This window comes from Bombus terrestris, chromosome 3 (genome assembly GCF_910591885.1).
Source record: "Bombus terrestris chromosome 3, iyBomTerr1.2, whole genome shotgun sequence".
NCBI classification, from domain to species: Eukaryota; Metazoa; Arthropoda; class Insecta; order Hymenoptera; family Apidae; genus Bombus; species Bombus terrestris.
The window spans coordinates 14,248,506-14,268,239 of record NC_063271.1 but is presented as its reverse complement, the minus strand read 5'-3'; the positions used below and the strand labels follow the sequence as shown (position 1 = coordinate 14,268,239).

At 29.8% G+C, this 19,734-nt stretch overlaps 3 protein-coding genes across 11 annotated transcripts in view; 2 read left to right on the top strand and 1 right to left on the bottom strand.

The window, feature by feature from the left end:
• The window catches only part of LOC100647840 (diuretic hormone receptor), an 80,269-nt gene extending 66,316 nt beyond the window's left edge, over window positions 1–13,953 (top strand). For 4 of the 6 annotated variants that reach the window (XM_020868647.2, XM_048414752.1, XM_048414753.1 and 1 more), the window contains 8 exons: window positions 1,188–1,281; window positions 4,571–4,664; window positions 4,844–4,924; window positions 5,603–5,679; window positions 7,053–7,172; window positions 7,465–7,650; window positions 9,237–9,391; window positions 9,620–13,953. In XM_020868647.2, the coding sequence (XP_020724306.1) occupies window positions 1,188–1,281; window positions 4,571–4,664; window positions 4,844–4,924; window positions 5,603–5,679; window positions 7,053–7,172; window positions 7,465–7,650; window positions 9,237–9,391; window positions 9,620–9,764 (952 nt within the window). In that variant the 3' untranslated portion in view covers window positions 9,765–13,953. The remainder of the gene's footprint in view (window positions 1–1,187; window positions 1,282–4,570; window positions 4,665–4,843; window positions 4,925–5,602; window positions 5,680–7,052; window positions 7,173–7,464; window positions 7,651–9,236; window positions 9,392–9,619) is intronic. The other 2 variants (XR_007227808.1, XM_048414755.1) reach the window with 2 other exon arrangements.
• On the bottom strand, window positions 7,965–16,408 carry LOC100648050 (protein RER1). Of its 4 annotated transcripts, none has more exons than XM_003394677.4 (7): window positions 16,195–16,351; window positions 15,205–15,284; window positions 14,748–14,852; window positions 14,585–14,681; window positions 14,195–14,412; window positions 14,038–14,111; window positions 7,965–8,380 (listed from the first exon to the last, which is right to left on the bottom strand). In XM_003394677.4, exons 2-7 carry the CDS (start codon window positions 15,277–15,279, stop codon window positions 8,362–8,364), a joined length of 588 nt encoding a protein of 195 aa, XP_003394725.1. In that variant the 5' UTR covers window positions 15,280–15,284; window positions 16,195–16,351; the 3' UTR covers window positions 7,965–8,361. The 4 variants fall into 4 exon arrangements, with proteins under 4 accessions (XP_003394725.1, XP_003394726.2, XP_012176650.1 ...); XM_003394678.4 differs by lacking the exon at window positions 7,965–8,380 and adding an exon at window positions 10,868–11,188 and having other exon boundaries at window positions 16,302–16,408; XM_012321260.3 differs by lacking the exon at window positions 7,965–8,380 and adding an exon at window positions 10,868–11,188.
• A 687-nt stretch (window positions 16,409–17,095) lies between these two features.
• LOC100647724 (small ubiquitin-related modifier) lies at window positions 17,096–19,684 on the top strand. Its single transcript, XM_003394674.4, has 5 exons — window positions 17,096–17,232; window positions 17,351–17,419; window positions 17,505–17,582; window positions 17,950–18,021; window positions 18,247–19,684. The coding sequence occupies exons 1-5, from the start codon at window positions 17,218–17,220 to the stop codon at window positions 18,307–18,309; spliced, it is 297 nt and encodes a 98-aa protein (XP_003394722.1). The 5' UTR covers window positions 17,096–17,217; the 3' UTR covers window positions 18,310–19,684.
• The last annotated feature ends 50 nt before the right edge of the window (window positions 19,685–19,734 follow it).

Here is a 19,734-nt window from a genome sequence, read left to right as displayed (position 1 = left end):
GCGGCAAGTGACTTCTGTACGCGTGTAATACTGTTATTAAAATTCTATATTGGATTATGGTGTTGGTCGTCGTTATATCTGTACAGAGTGGGGCGGAAGTACAACTATCCATTTTCGACTAATTTTTTCGCGTACAAGCATCCCGTGTCCCGTTGTACTACAATTTCCGACTCACCCTGTATAGTATAATAAAATGTTTTTTACATTTAAATGTTATATATATACAAATTGTATATTGTATATATATATGTAGTATCTAAATGGGTCTTTAGAGGAAAGGACAAGTAATGATGTTTTGATTTAATAAATAATATTCAAAACAACGAAATGATTACAATGCTGTCGTACGTCTTATTCTCATACTCGGCTTTCGACTTCCCGATTCACACTCTCCGGCTTCTACACTCGCTCGCTCTCGCTTCTCAACTCGCACTGCACGCCTTTTGCATTCGTTCCCTCCGGCTTTTCAACTAACACTGTCTTTAGCGTCTCTTTGTCTTTTCCCGTCCTATCGGACACGTGTCCCGAAACGCCCATGGCCAGGGTCACGCAGGCCCTTTCCACGAAACTATCCACTTGAAAGGACCGACGACACATTGATGTACCCGACGATGCCGCGGCTTTCGCGACTTTGTTTACTGTTCGGCCGATATCTTAGGCCTTTTGTCCACGATACTACATTACATATACGTAACTATCAAGCCTGTTTGTAAAAAGTTCGCTATAAATTATTACTTGTTTGTTGGAAAAAATATGTCTTCGTTATTAAGACAGACGTTATTCGTTTCGTTTACGTCGGGTCAGTTGGAACCAGTTTGCTGCAGTAATTTTGTTTAACACAGAATCACAGACCGCTTAACTTCGAACTGTGTCCGCAAAGAGTCACGGTGATTCATGTACAGGTTTGTTAGTTTCTACGAAACTAGTTACAAAATACGTCTAATCATAATTATAGACGATATTTTTACTTGTATTTATTCGCCTTTGTTATACGTTATTTTGTCTATTTATCGTTTTACAAAAACAGAAATGAGATGAATCGAAACTTTTCTTAACTAATTATTTGATCCACATATACCTATAATTTTTCGAAAACTTCATTATTCGCTCTAAAGAATATTGAGCAGTACGAACAATGTAGCAAAAGACCGCAAAAATTACTTGATAAATCGTTAATTTTGTTTCAGGGAACTCAGATGCATCAGAAACAACATACACACGAACTTGATGTTTACCTACATCCTTGCAGACCTGATGTGGATTCTAAACAACGTGATGCAGGTATTTTCATGGAAAACACAATATCCTCTGAAACTCTTTAACTATTAAGTAATTAATTTTATTTATTAAATGTATACAGATAATGCTGCGATAATGCTGCGATAATCGTAATACAACCGGGCAGGAAGCAATGCTACGTGAAAAAATAATGAAAAATATAGAATAAAACTTTTCTGGGAAAATCCAGCTTAGAAATTTGTCGAGTATACTTTAACTTGGCTAAGTATCGATTAGGTATGATTAAACAATAAACAGAAGGTTATCATACCTGTGAAAATATTTGTTCGTTTAAACTCCATTTTCAAGAAAATAAGATTTGAATGTGCTTAATTACGAACTGGTCTGATACACGCGCATGATATATTTCCAAATTTCTTTTTCTCGAAAATGTAGCACCTTATGAAAAGATGATATTCTATATTTTTTATTTATTTCCCAATGCAGTTTAAACTCCTGTCGATTATTTACTCTTGTTCAGTTCGGAATTAGCAAAATTAAAATATAGTTGTCAAATTTCAAAAGCCGATTTTTTCGAAAGCGAAACCTCGTGTGAAAAAATATTATACCAAACTTTTCTGTTATTGTTTCATGTAAAATCACTGCCTCTCCGATACACTACCTCTCCGCTCTGTATAAACGTAGTTATACTACTATTATTCTGTATAAACGTATGTGTATACTAGGTAGAAACAATACACATAGTGCGGTTGAACGATAAAGTATTAAATGAGAAAACCAATTGACGCAATCGGATAGCCACCTACATCACTTAATTCATGGGAGGAATGAAATTTAGCATTCCTACCGTTAAAACTTTGCCTTTATAAAACGGAAGATTATATTTGCTCGAAATAATTGTTCTTTGAGCTCCACTTTCTTTTTTATCACAGAATCCTTTTGTTCTCGAAAACAGACGTAGAAAATAAATGAAAAGGCTTATTACTTTCGGATAAAAACTATCTACAAAACCTGACTTACAAAATGACGAGAACTAGAATGCCGTCACTTGTTGCAGAAACGTAAAATTAGAATATTTCTTTGGAAGAAAACCTCGTATATTAAATTTTTCCATGAAATTTAGAAAGAAGAAGAGTGAATTTGTCCAGCTTTTTCAACTTAAAATTATTTTGATTTATGTCGATTGAAACAACTTTCAGAATAGAGGCGAACGATACCAATTTTTAAGTTTAAATATTTTCCTGTTCACAAGTTATCAGGCGAAAAAAGTTGCATACTTTGACGTGATTCCTAAGTTTTAATATGACTGAGAAAGAAGAAATTCTAAAGAAAGATTCCAAGGATTTGCTTAATATTTTTACCCTCACAAATTCTTCTTTCATCAACTTTTCCAATCGTTACACGGAATTCGAAGCAAATATTTCTTATACTTGTCATAGCGACATTATCAAAAGAGGAAACTTTCAATTTTACACTCCATACACTGATCTTGGAGCGAAGATTCGTTTCAAACTTCTTGAATGAAACTTCCATGAAAGAATTCTTCGTGTGAGATTTGATCGCAAACTTTCCACAAGTACAAATTGCATAAGATTTTACAATAAAATTTGGTACAATCGCAATCCTTCAAAGATTTTATAGTCAAATTCAACCATATTTTAACACGTTGTTATACATTATTATTACAATATTTAGTACAGAAATTTTAACGAGAATCTTTTTCGTATACTTCGAGAACATTCCGATGCTTTTTTATATCATAACTTTAATTAAAACTGTCTTCGTAGTTACAATTTCGATGAAAATCTGTTCTCGTACACCCGAATAAAACTAAATTTGTTTTGCCTTATCTCCAATACAGAATCATCATGATAAAAGAAGCTTAAAATATTATGCCAGGAGAAACAGCTAAACTGTTTCAGATACGGACAAGGTATCGCGTCGCTAAATTAGTTGAATAGCGATTTGCTTCACCGACGAGGAACCGGAAATGTGTTTGCTCACCGGTCGCGAAACCTCTGGTAACGCGCTAACGAACCGATAGAAAGGAAAATTAATTACGCCTGCGGAATAGCCGATGCGCGTTTGGTTTTTCGATAATTAAAAGGCCAATACGAACGATGAAATGGTTACGGTGAAATTGGCCTCACGTAAAATTCAATTCACTGGGCTGCTTTTAATTACCAATTCTTCTACCATTTTTTCTCTCTGTATGTGGCCGTCACATACGAGAAATGCGTGTGACGAGGAAAAAATAAATGTTTCGGTTAAAGGTGATAAAAGTTTTGTGGTAGAAAATACTTCCAGCTGATTTTTTCATTAGGAAATATCGTATCAACTGTAAAAGAATTTTACTGTTTGTAAAATCATACAAGCGTTTCATTATTATTATATAATTAGATCATCTCCGATATATTGTGTTTTTCTATCTAAATAGAGGAATAAATAGAGAAATGGAAAGAAATAGAATATAATAGAATTAGAAAAATGAATTATTATAAAATTTATCTAATATATACTACACACTTCGAAACCGATGGCCGTGCATTGCCTCTTCTATCATAGGAACGAAGTAAGTTTGAGATGCTCTCGACGCTTTCCCATTATTGATTTACCACTAAGAAATTCTAATGACTTACTCGACCTCCTTCGACTCTTCTTCTCTTCCTCTTTTCCATTTTGTTTAACTCATACTTATTCCCTAATATAGACACCATTATAAATGAAGATAATGCACTCCACATACGGGATTATTTCAGTTTATCTGCAACTACTGTAACTAAAAATGAAATAATGATATTCAATACTCAGAATTTTATTCAATTATAAATCGTAGAAATTCGTAGATTAAAATAATATGCTCCACATTTTGTCTTTCGCTTATAGAAACGAAAGGAATTGAGAAAATATAAAAATTCATTTTTTAGAATGGTATCTCAAATGTTTAATATGTATAATACCTCGATACGATAGGTATATGATTTTAATTGGTTTCCCGTTTTAAAAAAATTGAAAAATGTATACACATTCAATTATACTGGATTAAAATATAACAGTTCGGACAGAAACACGATGTTCCATTAAGAAAGATAAAATGTTTACCCTAGATACATTTATATGTAAATTAAAATGTTTTATGTAGGTGCTTATACGCGTATAGAAATACAATTTTTCATTGCGGATGATAAAATTTGCACACGCATGCCATTGATAATTTTTCTCTTTTTACTCTTTTTTTCTTGCATAAATGCAAAATGGAACATCCCGTCGAGTTGTACGAGAGCGTTGGATCATCGTTCAGCTTAATTTTTAAATTGAACAATTATTCTAGGTGTCCATGCAACCGGACGTGCCAACCTGTATCGTTTTCCTGTCTCTGCTGAATTATTTCCAATTGACTAATTACTTTTGGATGTTCGTAGAAGGTAATCTAGTTCGATTTGTCGATGTTACAATTTCAGATTTCGAATCGCGACATTCCTTCTTATTATTTTTCGTATCGAACAATTTTATTCGTGACCTTGAAATTATTTAAATATCTGTTATTTATATCAATGATTGTAAATTACACAAATTATATGTAAATTATGTATTTTTATTTCAGGCCTGTATCTGTTCCTATTGGTCGTCAAGACTTTCACAGGCGATAATATCAAGTTGAGGCTGTGTCTTGTTATAGGATGGGGTAAAGTTTCACATCATTTTTATTCTTCAAAGCACTGCTATTCACTCGGTAACTCGGATCAACGAAGAAACACTGTGCAAACTTTGTATTCTTTGTCGAGCAAATTTTACCGGGAACATAAATTTAATGTCTGGAATTGATCATTTTTATAACTCTGGTATTATGTATTTTGAGAACAGCTACGTTTTAATGAATGACTACGCTCGGAGCTGAAATAAGTAAAAGAGAAATTGCAGATAAGGAAAGTTTGATTTTAAAATTCGGTATTCCAAATATACCAAACTAATACTTCTTTTCTCGCTCAGCGGAAGGTCCATATTCGTTCATACTGTGACTTTCCGTGAAATCCATATTCGAAGCGCAGAGAATCCTGATAATCAGAACTTTACGCTTCCACTCGATGAACTAAAAATCAATATCGACTGCTTTGAATTCGCGACGTATCCCCGTTGCAGAAAAAAAAAGATTTAGTCACCGAAGCATGCGTACAATCCGACTATGTGAAATTTGAAAAAAAAATTTTTTTATCTTTGCTCTCTAAAATTTATTTTACTTCACACAATCTGAAATTTTCTATGTAATTTTTTATTGTTATCGATTACAATAATTTTAGTCTGTGAACAAATTTTTCTGGCAAAGAACTATTGTGTTTTTAAGCATGCCGTATTATAATTCCAGGAATACCAGTCCTCTTCATCGCCATGTGGGGTATCGCCAAATCGTTGGATCAAAGTATCATGATCCAACCAAATCAGGTACGAGAAAATAGTTCATAGCGTTTTGTAGACGGTTTATACTTTCATATAAAATTTACATAAACTTCAAATATTAACAAAAGATCTAAAAAGGCTAGATAACTAGAAAAGAACGAATTGAAATATATATTGCGTCATTATACGTCGGAATTATTATTTTATTATCGACTTATTTATTAACTTTTTCTCATCTGAATATTTTTGTACCTGGAGTGGTCGAAGCAATCGTTCTTCGCAGAGTTCCATCGCGTTTCACAAAAGGTGGAATCTTACGAAATTAAATTAATTAATACGGGTATGTGAAGACTTGTAGAGTATGATTGTATGGTTGAATTATCGTGTTCAAATCATATCGGGGTCACCAATGTAGAGGACTTGTGTAGAGGATGGTTGATCGTAAGGATTTCAGTTATCTATCAGTTATCAGTTAGTCGCGCGAAGCAGTATCTACCGAGTGTCTATCAGTTATCAACGAGTTATCAGCGATCTTATTTTGCGACTTATACACTGTCTTAGCGAATCCGTTAGTACGAACGTCTTTGTGAAAATTATCTATACTTATTTATTAACCATTTTAAAATACACATGACGGTTTCAACAACGAGCGATCTCGTCATATAAATTTCACGATCAATCTCCTCTACACAAGTCCTCTACAAATATTTTAAAACCGTAAGATGTAAGAAATATATATAATGCGTGTTTCGCGCCTCATACTACGTACTATAGTGACTCACATAAGTATTCATACCACCCTTATTGCTGTGAAAGATTCATGTTATTCTTACACTATATATTTTACAATTTTTATCTATCAAGGACGACAATATCGAGAAATATCGTAATGTAGGTTTCGAGACACGATCCGCGTTAACATACCGGCGAGGTACGCGATGTGGACGAAAAATAAGGGCAAAGAAGAGTGAGTCGATACGATGTAACAGGAAGAGGGAAAGATATTCTCAAGGGATGTACGTCAGCGAACGCATTTAATTAAGGACTTTTCACCTTTGTTGAGACCGTGTTTCCACGGTCCAGTTTTAATTCTTCGATCGAAGATAAAATATTACATAGACCTTATGTTACGCAATGTCCCATGCTCCGAGTCGTTATTCGTTCCCCAGCGGTTTAAAATCGCGCGTTTAATTCCTAGGAAAAAGACTTGTGCATCTGTATCTGCTTCTCTCGATATACAGCAAAACTTTCCCGACATCTTACGTAGCAAATAGCTAAAGTCAACGAGCTGAAACATCATCGAGACGTGCTTTTCGCGTATCATAAGGGAAAGAAACTGAACGATGCGATGTTTGCTAATAAAGTTAACCGAAAATTGACTTAGTTTCCAGTAGCACTGTAGCCAACAATGTTCACAGGAAGTTGCATTGGGCAAGCACTGTCCCTGGATGGTGTCACATGCTTACGACTGGTTCTACCAAGCCCCCGCTATTTTGGTGTTATGCGTCAACGTGATGTTTCTTTTCATGATAATGTGGGTGAGTACATACACTTGATGTCTTTTTTAACATCTAAGGTAACATCAACAACACGATCGTCAGCAACGAAGCCCCGTTTATGAAACAATTAGATTTTGTGGTAAAAGCGTAAGCGAATGTTACTTATAGTTAAACACATAATTTTACAAAATATGATACCCATTAAATTTTATCTCTATCAATCATCGCTATCTTTCAGAAGTACGATTCTACTTATTTTATTTTATTTTATCTTATTCTCCGTCTAAACTTTCCTCTGTCTAATCATCGTTACAACGATTCTTCGTTATAGGTGCTGATAACAAAGCTCTGGTCAGCAACGAACGCAGAAACCCAGCAATATCGAAAGGCGAGTAAGGCGTTACTCGTGTTGATACCTCTCCTTGGAGTAACTTACGTGCTGGTACTGACGGGACCAACGGAGGGTCAGGTTGCTAATGCATTCTCTTACACTCGAGCCGCGTTCCTTTCTTCACAGGTAATGCAACTGAAAGATATATCTCGTTACAAGAACTAACTTGCCTCGCGATATAAAATCTCGAAAAGGGACTCATCTGTAGCGCGTTACTTTTCCTTTTGATGAAACATAGATGCATTCCTTTCCGTGGACTCTCTGTAATCGTTACTCTCCCTTTATTCCCTTTAGCTCGTATCTCGTCTATTTGAACGTTTCTTTATACACTAACGTGCAAATGTATGCAGACACTTGCGTATTTTCGATAGAACGTAACTTAATTATAAAATTATAAATAAAAAGTTCCAGGACAGCTTTATCTTTTGTCAAAACCATCGTAGAATATTATAACACGGTACAATTTATTCTTAAAATTTATTACACAATGAAAAGATTAAAATCTATGTTAATTTATACGTATATATTTATACGTATTCGAATGTAATATTATTTAAAAATTACATGTCACAGATTTTGCACTCGTTTATACATTACCGAACCTCGAATAACCCTCTATTAATTAATCCATATATTCGATCAAGAACCGGTAATTTTCTTCCTCTTTGACAAAATTTATAATCGAGAAAACGCTATTGATTTTTTGAAAGCGAAATTGTTCGAATTAAAAATACCAGTTTGTTGGTTCGTCGGTATTCACAACTTCAGACGCAAGAAATTTTAATCTCTCACTTCTTATTATCTCTTCCTCCTGGAGATGATTTTATTCTCACTTTTCTAGTGCCAGGACTTCTGTCTGCAACGATAAGAAACATATGTCGTAAAGTATTGTTATAAAGTAACGTAGACTAATACAGAACACAGAACACTCCACAGATAGTCACAAATTTCCTGAATAAAAATTTGGAAAAGGAAGTTTTCAAACGAAAATGAAATTTTCGCATCAAAACATTAAGACAATATTTATTCAAAATGTCTTCCTACGCGCCGTATTAACAAATATTTGGAAAGTATTTATGAAAAAGAATTTTCTATTCTCCGTAGGTTTGATCCATAAAAAATTATACGAGATTACAAGATACGCGGTAAAGTTACAAAAGTTACATTCTTCCATAAATCTTGTTACTTTGGTTACTTTATTTTATCTTGAGATGGCAAGCTTCGAAACCATGTCGATCCAAGCATATTTAAAAGAATCTGGCATTCACAGAAATTTCATATAAAACAAAATACGTAGGAACCCATAATTTGATAAACGCATGTTCAAGCTACCGATAAAGTAATCGCACGCATTAGTATCTTCTGCAAAGTTTCTTTTTTAATAAAGTTACTTTATCGACTTTTTAACGTCAAAGGTAAAGCTTAAACGGATAAAATACTTCGAAAGGAACTATGCATTCTTAGTTTCCTTATCTTGGAAAGAGAGAGGAAGAGTGGGAGAGTGGGAGAGTGGGAGAGAAGGAATAAAGAAAGTTTGGATGTGTTACGAATTTCAAAGAATAGGTTAGGAAAAGATAAATTAAACTATTAAAAGGATGGAGAAACAGTTCTCTGACAAATTGCACGATGAAATAAAGAGAAGCTTCGACATCAAAGATTAAAAATCATCTTAATGCAGATAGTATACTTTAACGAGTACTTGATATTTTCAGGGCCTGTTCGTCGCGTTATTTTATTGTTTTCTAAACACCGAGGTTCAAAATACAGTGAAACATCATATCGAACGATGGGCAACAGCTCGCGATCTGGACACAGAAAGAAGGTATTATAACAATTGGTCTCCCCGTTCGAGAACAGAGAGTATAAGGTATTCTATTCCCTTATTGCTTAATTATTTAACTTTCTTTTGAGTTCTTTCGTCACTCAATATTCCGTTCGAAGAAATCAGCGAAACTTCCTATGCAAACTGCATTCACATGATTGTTGCGCATCTAATGATTAATTTAGAAGAACTGTAGAAAATTAAAACGCTTAAATGGGGACAATTTAGAATGGTTAATTGCTTTTCGAAGTCGTTAACGGTGAAAATTTACAGATTGTACTGCCCACCGTCAAACCCATACAGAAAAAGGGATTCATCCGTAAGCGAGACGACCACAACAACCGTAATAGGATTAAACTCGACGACCACATTCCTAGATAAATCGAAAAAGGCTATTTCGGAGGATCTGAACGAATAGGAACAATTCTGATCTCGCCAACCGATTAGAACCATTATCGAAGAATCTGTTAAACATTCTTCTTTTGAAAAAATATTCTTAAGCAAATGAAGATCTAAGAGATACCAATCTTCTTTCTTTGCTTGTAAGTGTCATTTTCTTTTTATCTGATCGTCAAAGAAAGAAATAATTATTTGGGAAGATGGAGAATTGTTATTTATTATTTGAAGGATGTTTACGTTTGCCAGTGTGAAATATTTTGAGCAAGAATATGTATAAAAAAGTAAATTGATTGTTATGAATTTTACAAATGTTGGAAACGAGAGGGAAGCAGTCAAGGGTGCGACATATTGAAATATATACTTTGTCACAGAATTATTCATAAAATAATGGAAATTAAAAAGATAAACATATTTATATATTATGATTTATACTTTTTGATATGTTTTCACTTTCTTTCGTTTTAAAAATAAAACGAATTTTTATTATTCTGGAATTAGCATTTTTTCAATATAGTATTTGTATAAATTAATTGCATTGTAATATGATAGAAATTGATTGTGAATGGATGATTAAATTTTCTTTTTTTGATACGATTTCTTTCTTTCATTGCCAAAATATACACGTAATATACACGGAAACAAATGAAATAAAAAAAAAAAAGTGGCGACATTCAATCTTTTTAGTTTTGTTTTTTGGTTTCATTTTCAATTTCACAATCAACCATTTCATTTCCAAGATATTCATAAAATTACCGATAATTAAATTAACTCTACAATTGATATTTTCCTGAAATGTACTTGATATATGCGTCAAACTATTTAATGTATAAAATATAAAATCCTTTTTTTCTGAAATAACAAATCTCCTGAGGACTCTTAAACTCCTGCAAGTTTTGTTTAAAGCACAAACAAACAAAAACAACGTCGGATATATCTCTAAAATAAAAATATTAGATTTCTCTCTTCCGTCAATCGTAAAATTTGATTTAAAACACAGAAAAACGAACAAGTCCACAAGAATATTTCTCAGATCTTTAGTGCTCCACAACAGCGTCATTTTCAGGGGAACAATATATCGTATTGATTCGTCGTAAGGAATGGTTGGAGAAATTAAAAAAGATCTGAGGATATACAACAATGCATCGATGCTTTTATTTGGAATTACCATTTTCGTTAGGAAAAGGGTAGCCTCACATTCTTGCCCATTCACACGTTCCATTCGTGCTTCGCCACTTTCGCCTCCTCCACATTCGCGTCACTCCATTTTCTCTTCTGTTCTTTTTTACTCTCCTTTTTGTTTTTTTTTTCTTTTTTTTAATCTCATTACTTCTTTTCACGTCTGTTCAGCTCAAGAGAAACACGAACGCGTTCGAATCAGAGGGAAATCAATTTCCCTGTTTAAATTCTACGATACCCATCATTCAAATTTCCACAAGTGGACTCCTGTAAAAAAGAAAAATCCGTGAGAATTCTTTTTTTACTCTCCCTTTTTTCTATGATACATTATCAATTTTTTTCGTCGTTCTATTATCGTCAAACATAAAAATTTCGATTTTCTGAATTTGAAATCAAAGTTTGCAACGTAAAAGGACAAAGAAATTCCGGAAGAGAAATTAGCAATTCAAACTGGGTGATAGTTCTAGAAATGAAATACTGTTAATATACATATATATGTTTTATTTTCTTTTTAAATGTATTTTATTGTTTAATAATAAATGTACTAAATATATAATAATATGTAGATATATTATAAATTAATAAATATATTAAAAATGTTTTATTATATTTTTATATTTATTATACACGTATATGTATATTTATAGTTAAAAAGTGGAAAATTGCTTTCTACTATTATTAAAATTTTCTGCTATTCTACCCAGTTTCGATTGCGATTAAAAAAAGAATAAAAGAATCGTTAAAAATAGCTCTATTGTCAGAAACGTACATTAGCATAGCTGTATGTGTTGATATCTCTGGTGCGGATTTAATTATTTGGAAAAGAAAAAGGGCAGAATTTTTTAGTATTAAATGAACTTCGTTAAGTTACCTTACATGCGAAAACATATAAATATCCGCACAAAAAACTATTTCAACACAAAAACTTGGCTACTACACCGTTAAGTATTTACGTTTGTCCATAATTGACATTTAAAAATTATAAAAAAATTAACTAAAACAATAATAAATAATACGTTTAAGGAAAATATATCTTTTAGCTTCATCGTGTTACTATTACAAATTTGTGATCGTCCTTGTTAAATATAATTTTTGTTTTGAAATACAAATAAAAAAGTATTTGTAAGTAAGTAAAGTATTTGTATCAATATTTTAATAAGAGAGAAAAAGTATTTATTATTATAACAAACTGTTAATGAAAACATTATTTATTTTGACTCCATTGTAAGCATGAAAGCTTTATTGAGTATCGAAAATATATTGTAAATACTTATTAACAATCGCTTCCGTAAAACGTTGGGCATCACTATATTCCCAAGTCCGTGTACATATCGCAAACTTTTCCATTTCACGTTATTTAGTGATATCAGATGACCGACTATCGTATTTTACATGTATCAAGATTTATAAAACGTGTTACACAATATCGTACATGATGCGTGTGCTTGTGCTTGTATCTATAAAAGTTTCAAGAACATTACAATAATCGACACTATATTAGAAACAATTCGTTCCGATTATCTTTGGAGAAATATATATATATATATATATATATATATATATATATATATATATATATATATATATACACACACATACACATATGTATGTGTGTGTGTGTATAAAAGAAAAATAAAGTAATATTATGCCCAATAGTAACAGAAGAGTACGTTACTCGGGGTTTAAATTTTGTCCAAAGATCCAAGAAGATAATTATTTTTAAGTAGCTATGAGGTGAAAAACCGAAGAAATGGTACCTGATATGTCGTAAAACTTTATTTTTGCGTTGAAATATAATCAAATGAATTTGTATTTTGTACAGATTGAAGTTTAACATAAGTTAATCAGTCCAAAACTATTAATATTAAACAGGCTAAAAATGATAGGAAAATGAAAATATATTGAATAATATCAAACACTCTTAATAACCATGAAGCTATATATAATTTAAAAATTTTCTTAGCAATATATGTGTATATTATAATATAATTTAAAACTTGTATAAAATTTGTAAAATATTCGATAATTTTTAGTAAATAAATGTACTATAATTTCGTTTCATTTGTAAAAATGGTACAGTGTAAAACATCAGATAAAATAATGTGACAGACACATGATCTTTGGACCTTAAGAAATCACCCCCTAAATAACGCTATCACTTAACATTTATTTTATTATGAATCAGGCGATCCGTATATGTTTATTAAATAACTTCATATATACAAATTTGTATAGAGACAAATTAGAGAAGAGTCATGAATGGTATATGTTATTCAATGTGTTGTCGTTTTAAACTACCATTTAATATATGCCTATCGATGTAAGAACACAGTTCTATTAAGACAACATGTCTTATGTTACGGTAAATTGGACTAAATTGTTTATGATAATAAATTCATTCGATAAAAATGATTAGATGTCGTCTATCACGAACTACAAATATATACCATAAGCAGTCGAAAGGATTTCGACTTTCTTTTCAGTGGAGAACAAATTTATCAAGCTAGATAGTTAAAATGCATATTATTATTGTTACTGAAAAGGAGACTAGTTTGCAATTACAATTTTTAACAACAAAAACACAACAGAATCGACAGGATAAACTTTGAATAAAATTTAAAAATGTTAAAAATTAGAAGAAATGTAATCTTCTATATGGAATGTCATAACGAAAAAGCAAAATGTACTAAAAAGAAAACGGTACTATTGTTTAAATTACAAACCTAATGTATGTATGAATTATCTTTGTTTTCTTTCACATCCAATGTTAATTTAATATTACATTAACAACTGCTATAATGTTCACATTGTTATTGTGACCACTTTATGTAAGACCTAACAATACTTTGTACAAGTTTTATGATACAAATATATTACGACAATTCAGTTTATATACCATATAACATTATACTTTTAGTGTTACACCTTTTATGGATTAAACCTTTTCTTGTAGAAGGCAATGATTTTATTTATATGTAATGTCATTGATAAAAGAATCTGACTGCTTTCAAATCCAAAAATTCTTTTCACATGGTACTGGGAAAATAGAAATCTACACACTTATGCACCTCCATCAACAAACATACTTCACACCAATTCACTTTGAAGGTATTAACCTCGAAGTATCCTCGTGATTCTGGTAACTTGGTTTTCCATAAGTGAACGGCAAATATCTGTATTTTATCATATGCTGCAAATAAATTTCAAATTCATTATTTTATATTTTTAAATATTTTTTACTCGACTTCATCGATATATTTAATATTATATTACCTTTATTTGACGCTTCATAGTAATGCAAAATAGCGTTATGAAGTACATGACAAGTATGGGCCAAAATACTGGTACATTGAAACAATCAAACATAGTACATATCATAGCAATAATTGTAGATTTCATCACAGAATACCAGAATTTAAATTCAGGTAACCTTCTAATAAATGGTCTAAACTCTTCATTAGATCTTGTAGGTAACTCTGGTCCTTCACCATCTATCAAGAAAGTTCTGTTAAAAGTGTGTTGTAGAAATGGAAGTGAAATTTGTTTGAGTACTAAAGTTACATGGAAGTATAATTCACTAAATTAAATTCTACCATCATAATTTCTATTTAATTTCATTTCATATTAATAACTAATAATTTTCATAAATTTATATGCACTTACCATCAAAATCCATTCCAGGATCAATTTTAGGAGTAAGGAATGCTATGAATAAATTTAGGTGATAAATTGCTAGTGCATATGTAACAATGTACCATCCCTAAAAAGTATGAGAATATATTTAAATTTATAAAGAGAAAAGAATACATTTTAAGCTTTAACTTACCTCTGATAAAAGTATACGTAAAGAAAAAACAAATACTAGAAAAAAAGCCACTGTCCATCTTGACACTGCGTGAGGAGTCCAAAGATCCAAATATGTTTGATATAACTGTAATAAAAATACATGTATTTAACAATACATATATATATATATATATATATATATATATATATATATATATATATATATATATATATATATATATATATATATATATATATATATATATATATATATATATATATATATATATATATATATATATATATATATATATATATATATATATATATATATATATATATATATATATATATATATATATATATATATATATATATATATATATGTATATTATATTTTAAATACATATTTAACACATTAGCACAATTAGGAACTACAATTAACAATAAAACAAAATATTTAAAAAAATAAAGCTTCAAGAAGTATAACTAAGTACCTGTGATATTCTTCCTATTGCTTGACTAAAAACATTTCGTCTTGGAGGACCACCCAGATGCTCATCTTGCATCATTTTACCTTTTTACAATAAAATTTTTATTTTAATCATGATTATAAATTCATATGTACATTGCAATATTCCTATTAAAACATCTTCCAATATTACATAAATACTATAGTTTCACAAATAAAATATTACATTATACAAAGATATTCTTAACCCCTTAAATATGTAAATAAATAATGAATTTGGAAAAACAGATAAAAGCCAAATATAACTATAAAGAATTAAATATTAAATATTTTACTTAAAGTCATAAACTTAAAAGTAAAGAACAAAAGTAAACTATATTTTATTTTACTTACTTTATTAAAAAAAGACATTAATATATATATGTATATATATAATAAGTTCCGCTTGTATTAATAAATTTAATTAAATATTTCATCATCATTATGAATACATTTCTTTTTTATATTACTAAATATATTTTTACAAATAAATCTAAACAAAAAAAAATACAATATGTCTTGCAATGAACTCTGGCAAATGTTATAGATCCAATTAGATAAAAAATCCAATCAAAGTGAAAAATACTTGTTGAACATTCGAATAAATAATAATTCGCGTGTACAAATGCAATTTGATAGTTTAAGAACATCACTAATATACCGAATTATTAACATCAATTATAAAAACGAATTCAAGGTTGCTAAAATTTAAGACTTCCTCTGTAATAATTTGATCGAACCTTTATATCAAACTATAACTTAAAATTTGCATGAAATTTCAGATCTCTATTCATTAACTGTATCAATATATTTTGGAAAGAAAGTACGAACATTCATGTTTAAGAAATTAATACTATTTTCACAAATTCCGAAAATCACGAAATAAACTAAACGATATGCACATAACCTCCTCATTTTACAATTATCTTGAGTTCAATTATAAATCGCAGGTAAATCGGAAATGAATAACATTTACCTAAAGTATTTATATGTTTTCAGCCAATTTTCGCGACTAATTCGCTATTTATTCGGTTAAAAAAATAACACGTCAAAACATTAATGGCATACTATGATTAGACGTACTATAAAATTTGCAAGGTGTTTCAACTTATCTCCTGATAGTATTGTATCCCAAGTGTGTATGACCATTAAATCTGATTCTTATGTAACGAATTATATGATTTACATCAATTTGTGATTGGTAACATATACCGAGATTACTTTTTCATTAAGTAATTCGCTATTACTTCTAAATATTTATCTGCTTATTTTATTAACAAAATAATTACATAACCACTAAGAACTCTAACAAGTGCAAATATATAATCTTAATAACATACGTATAATAAAAACGTTAAAAACTAGATATTTAAGAAAGCGAAATCGTTTGACGTGATTTTTTTCTAATTTTAAACATTTTTATATTCTTTATAATTGTAGATATACATTATTGAATATAATACACCCTAAATTTAAAAAAAATACTATTTTTTCGATACAAATATAAGTTTGCGTACAAATTTTTAATGTGTTCATAAAACATAACAAAACAAATATAATTAACTGATTAACATAGAAATAATCCATAATATATATGTGTGTGTGTGTGTGTGTGTGTGTATATATATATATATATACATATATGCTTGTTAAGCATAAGAAGAGAAAAGGAGAATCATATTTTATCTGATGAATGTCTTATCGCAATAATATTTTGTTATTCTGATAAAGATGACTGTTTATCTAGCGTTCATATACATATATACATATATAAGTATATATAAATATATAAACAAAGATTAACTTTTGAAAAATGATGTTTAAGCGAAACTGTCAAAAGCTGATGTCTTTTGGAACGAAAATAGCTACACAACGTTAAAATTTTCATTTTTAGAATAGAAGACTGTGAAACTGACAAAAGTGCGGCGCCATATTGCGTGCTTGTGTTTGGTTACTGTTCTGGCGCGTGGTCAAGAACTATTATATTTAATTAAATACCATGTCTGATAATCAGGTGAGCTTCCCGATTTTAGAGAGCAATTTATTGACCTACATTTCATGGTATAGATGCAACATAACATTTGAATGTTCAATCATATTTTGAATCTAATCGGTCTAACCTTGCGTATTAGGAACAAAAACCTGAAGCCGGCCCAGGCGACGCGAATTCCGAATACATCAAGCTTAAAGTTGTTGGAAATGTAAGAAGTTGCCGTTTTATTCTTTTATATTCACGTCTTAGTTTCATGACGTTTAATGACAGGTTTCATCATTTCTTTTTTTTAGGACAGCAATGAAATTCACTTTAGGGTAAAGATGACCACTCAAATGGGTAAATTAAAGAAATCGTACAGCGATCGTGTGGTTAGTCCACTTTTCAAAATAAGCGTCTGTCTAAATGTCATGCATCTCAAAAAATAATTTATTAAAAAAGATAGCGCAAAAATTTTCTTATTTTATTTTTTACATGACATGTGATAACTAACTGAAATCGTGTACAGTAAAAGTATAAGTTAAAAAGTTCATGAAAACTTTATATCATCATTACGACTAGAAGACTTTTTAGTTTTGAATGAATTTTTATATATATCTTATATTTATAAATGTAATTTACGGAAGTATTTTTAATTTTTCAAAAATAGAAAAAAGTGATAATTTTATCTTTTATTGTGAAAGTACCTAAAGTAATATTATCTTTGTGTATTTTAAAACATATTTATAATTTATTTAGGGTGTTCCTATGACATCACTCAGGTTTTTATTTGATGGTAAAAGAATTAATGACGACGAAACACCAAAGCAGGTAAATTTTTATATAAGCTTAAAATTTTTAATTAACCATTGTAGAAGTAGGAATTCATTACATCTTTACCTTATATTACCATTATGCCCTTAAAATAAATAATTTAAAATTGAATAAAATTTAATCACAATTTATCTTATTTTTATATTAACTTTATTATTACATTTATAGCTAATATAATTCCATTTCGTACAATGATAATATGATATTAATATTGTTTTTTAGTTGGAAATGGAAAATGATGATGTTATTGAAGTATATCAAGAGCAAACAGGTGGTCGCTACTGAAGAAATTTATTCGGTTTCAATATCTTTTAAAGTGAAAGTGACTATCGTAAAGAAATGGACAAGTTTATCAGTATATATATATATATGTATGTTAAAGAAACATGTAATTTGGTTTTTTACGTAACATTTTGATGTGCAGTTCTACATTCCTGTAACATGGCAAGTTTAAGGACCATCAACAGTCAGTTTCATACAATGTATATGTTCATCCAGCAAAAACAAAAAAAAAGAAACAGAACTGAAAAAGAATCATGCCTTAAATACAGTGAGTTTTGTCTATTAATAACATTTGGCAATATATTTGCATTCTATGGATTTCCAAATTTATAGATTTAGATCGCGGGAGTTTCCGAAAGTTTTAATTTCATTATTAAAGTACAGTAAATATTACATAATATGAATATGATTTAAACAAAATTGTTGCGTTTAAGGTACGTCTATAATAAAAGAGATAATTGTAATATTTTCCCTTTGCCTTTTCTATGTAATTTTAATATTAACAAAAGTATTTTCTACTTCAAAAGATATACATTACTGGTATGCAAAAAATTACTTTTCATGGATAAATTATGAAGAAATTAATTCGATGTAAGTAATGTGGATGTTTCTGAAGAACTTCTTATTTTAGATTTCGTTTTATGTTATTATCGGTAAATTATATATAGCAATGACAAAATTTCAAATCACTATACATAATAAAAATGACTGCTATACAGTTATACTTTATGTATAAACTTCAGTAAAAGAGGTTCTCATTTTTCAAAAATTGCTATTTGATTTATATTGAAGTTAACCATTGACTGGCCAAAGACTTACAAATTTAAAAAATTTTTTGATATATATAATTTGAAGCTATATGATTCTATGCGGGCATCCTCATTACAAAATACTTATTCATTGATTTAACAGGACAAAATTTTTACAAATTGTAATAAAATTTATTCTTGTACAGATAAGTAATATAGTTTCTGTTTTCATTAATAAGGTGTAAACATTAATTGGCACTTTTCTTTCATTGTATGTTTAAACAACATTCGCTTTTTTTTAAGTAGTATAAACAATTTAAATAGATGTTTTAATGAGAACAAATAAGTAAAAACAATAATTACATTACCTTTAGTAGTGTTCTATCATGATACTTGTAGCACTTGTTAAATAGAAGAATAACTGAATAATAATAAAAATTAGACTTTCATTTTCGTAACAAAAGCAGAAAATGATTTTGATATAAATAATATTGTAATAATCGTTAGATTTACGATAAAATTGCATCTACATAGCTTTATCGATTTCACAAAACATGTTTGCATCTGCCAAAAGCATAAATTACTTGTAATAATTGTCTAGAAAATAAATGATTCTTCATCTTTCTCTACTTACTTTACATATTGTTTAAAAAATAGTTACAGAAATAAAAATGCTTAT

What these genes read in the sequence shown, in the direction of transcription:
- LOC100648050 (XM_003394678.4), bottom strand. Translation starts at nt 15,279, where the DNA reads ATGATGCAAGATGAGCATCTGGGTGGTCCTCCAAGACGAAATGTTTTT. An exon ending in TACGTATACTTTTATCAGAG is followed by an intron (nt 14,682 to 14,747) that starts GTAAGTTAAAGC and finishes CATACTTTTTAG; the next exon opens with GGATGGTACATTGTTACATA. An exon ending in TCCTGGAATGGATTTTGATG is followed by an intron (nt 14,413 to 14,584) that starts GTAAGTGCATAT and finishes CTTTCTTGATAG; the next exon opens with ATGGTGAAGGACCAGAGTTA.
- LOC100647724 (XM_003394674.4), top strand. An exon ending in AGCTTAAAGTTGTTGGAAAT is followed by an intron (nt 17,420 to 17,504) that starts GTAAGAAGTTGC and finishes TCTTTTTTTTAG; the next exon opens with GACAGCAATGAAATTCACTT. An exon ending in ACGACGAAACACCAAAGCAG is followed by an intron (nt 18,022 to 18,246) that starts GTAAATTTTTAT and finishes ATTGTTTTTTAG; the next exon opens with TTGGAAATGGAAAATGATGA.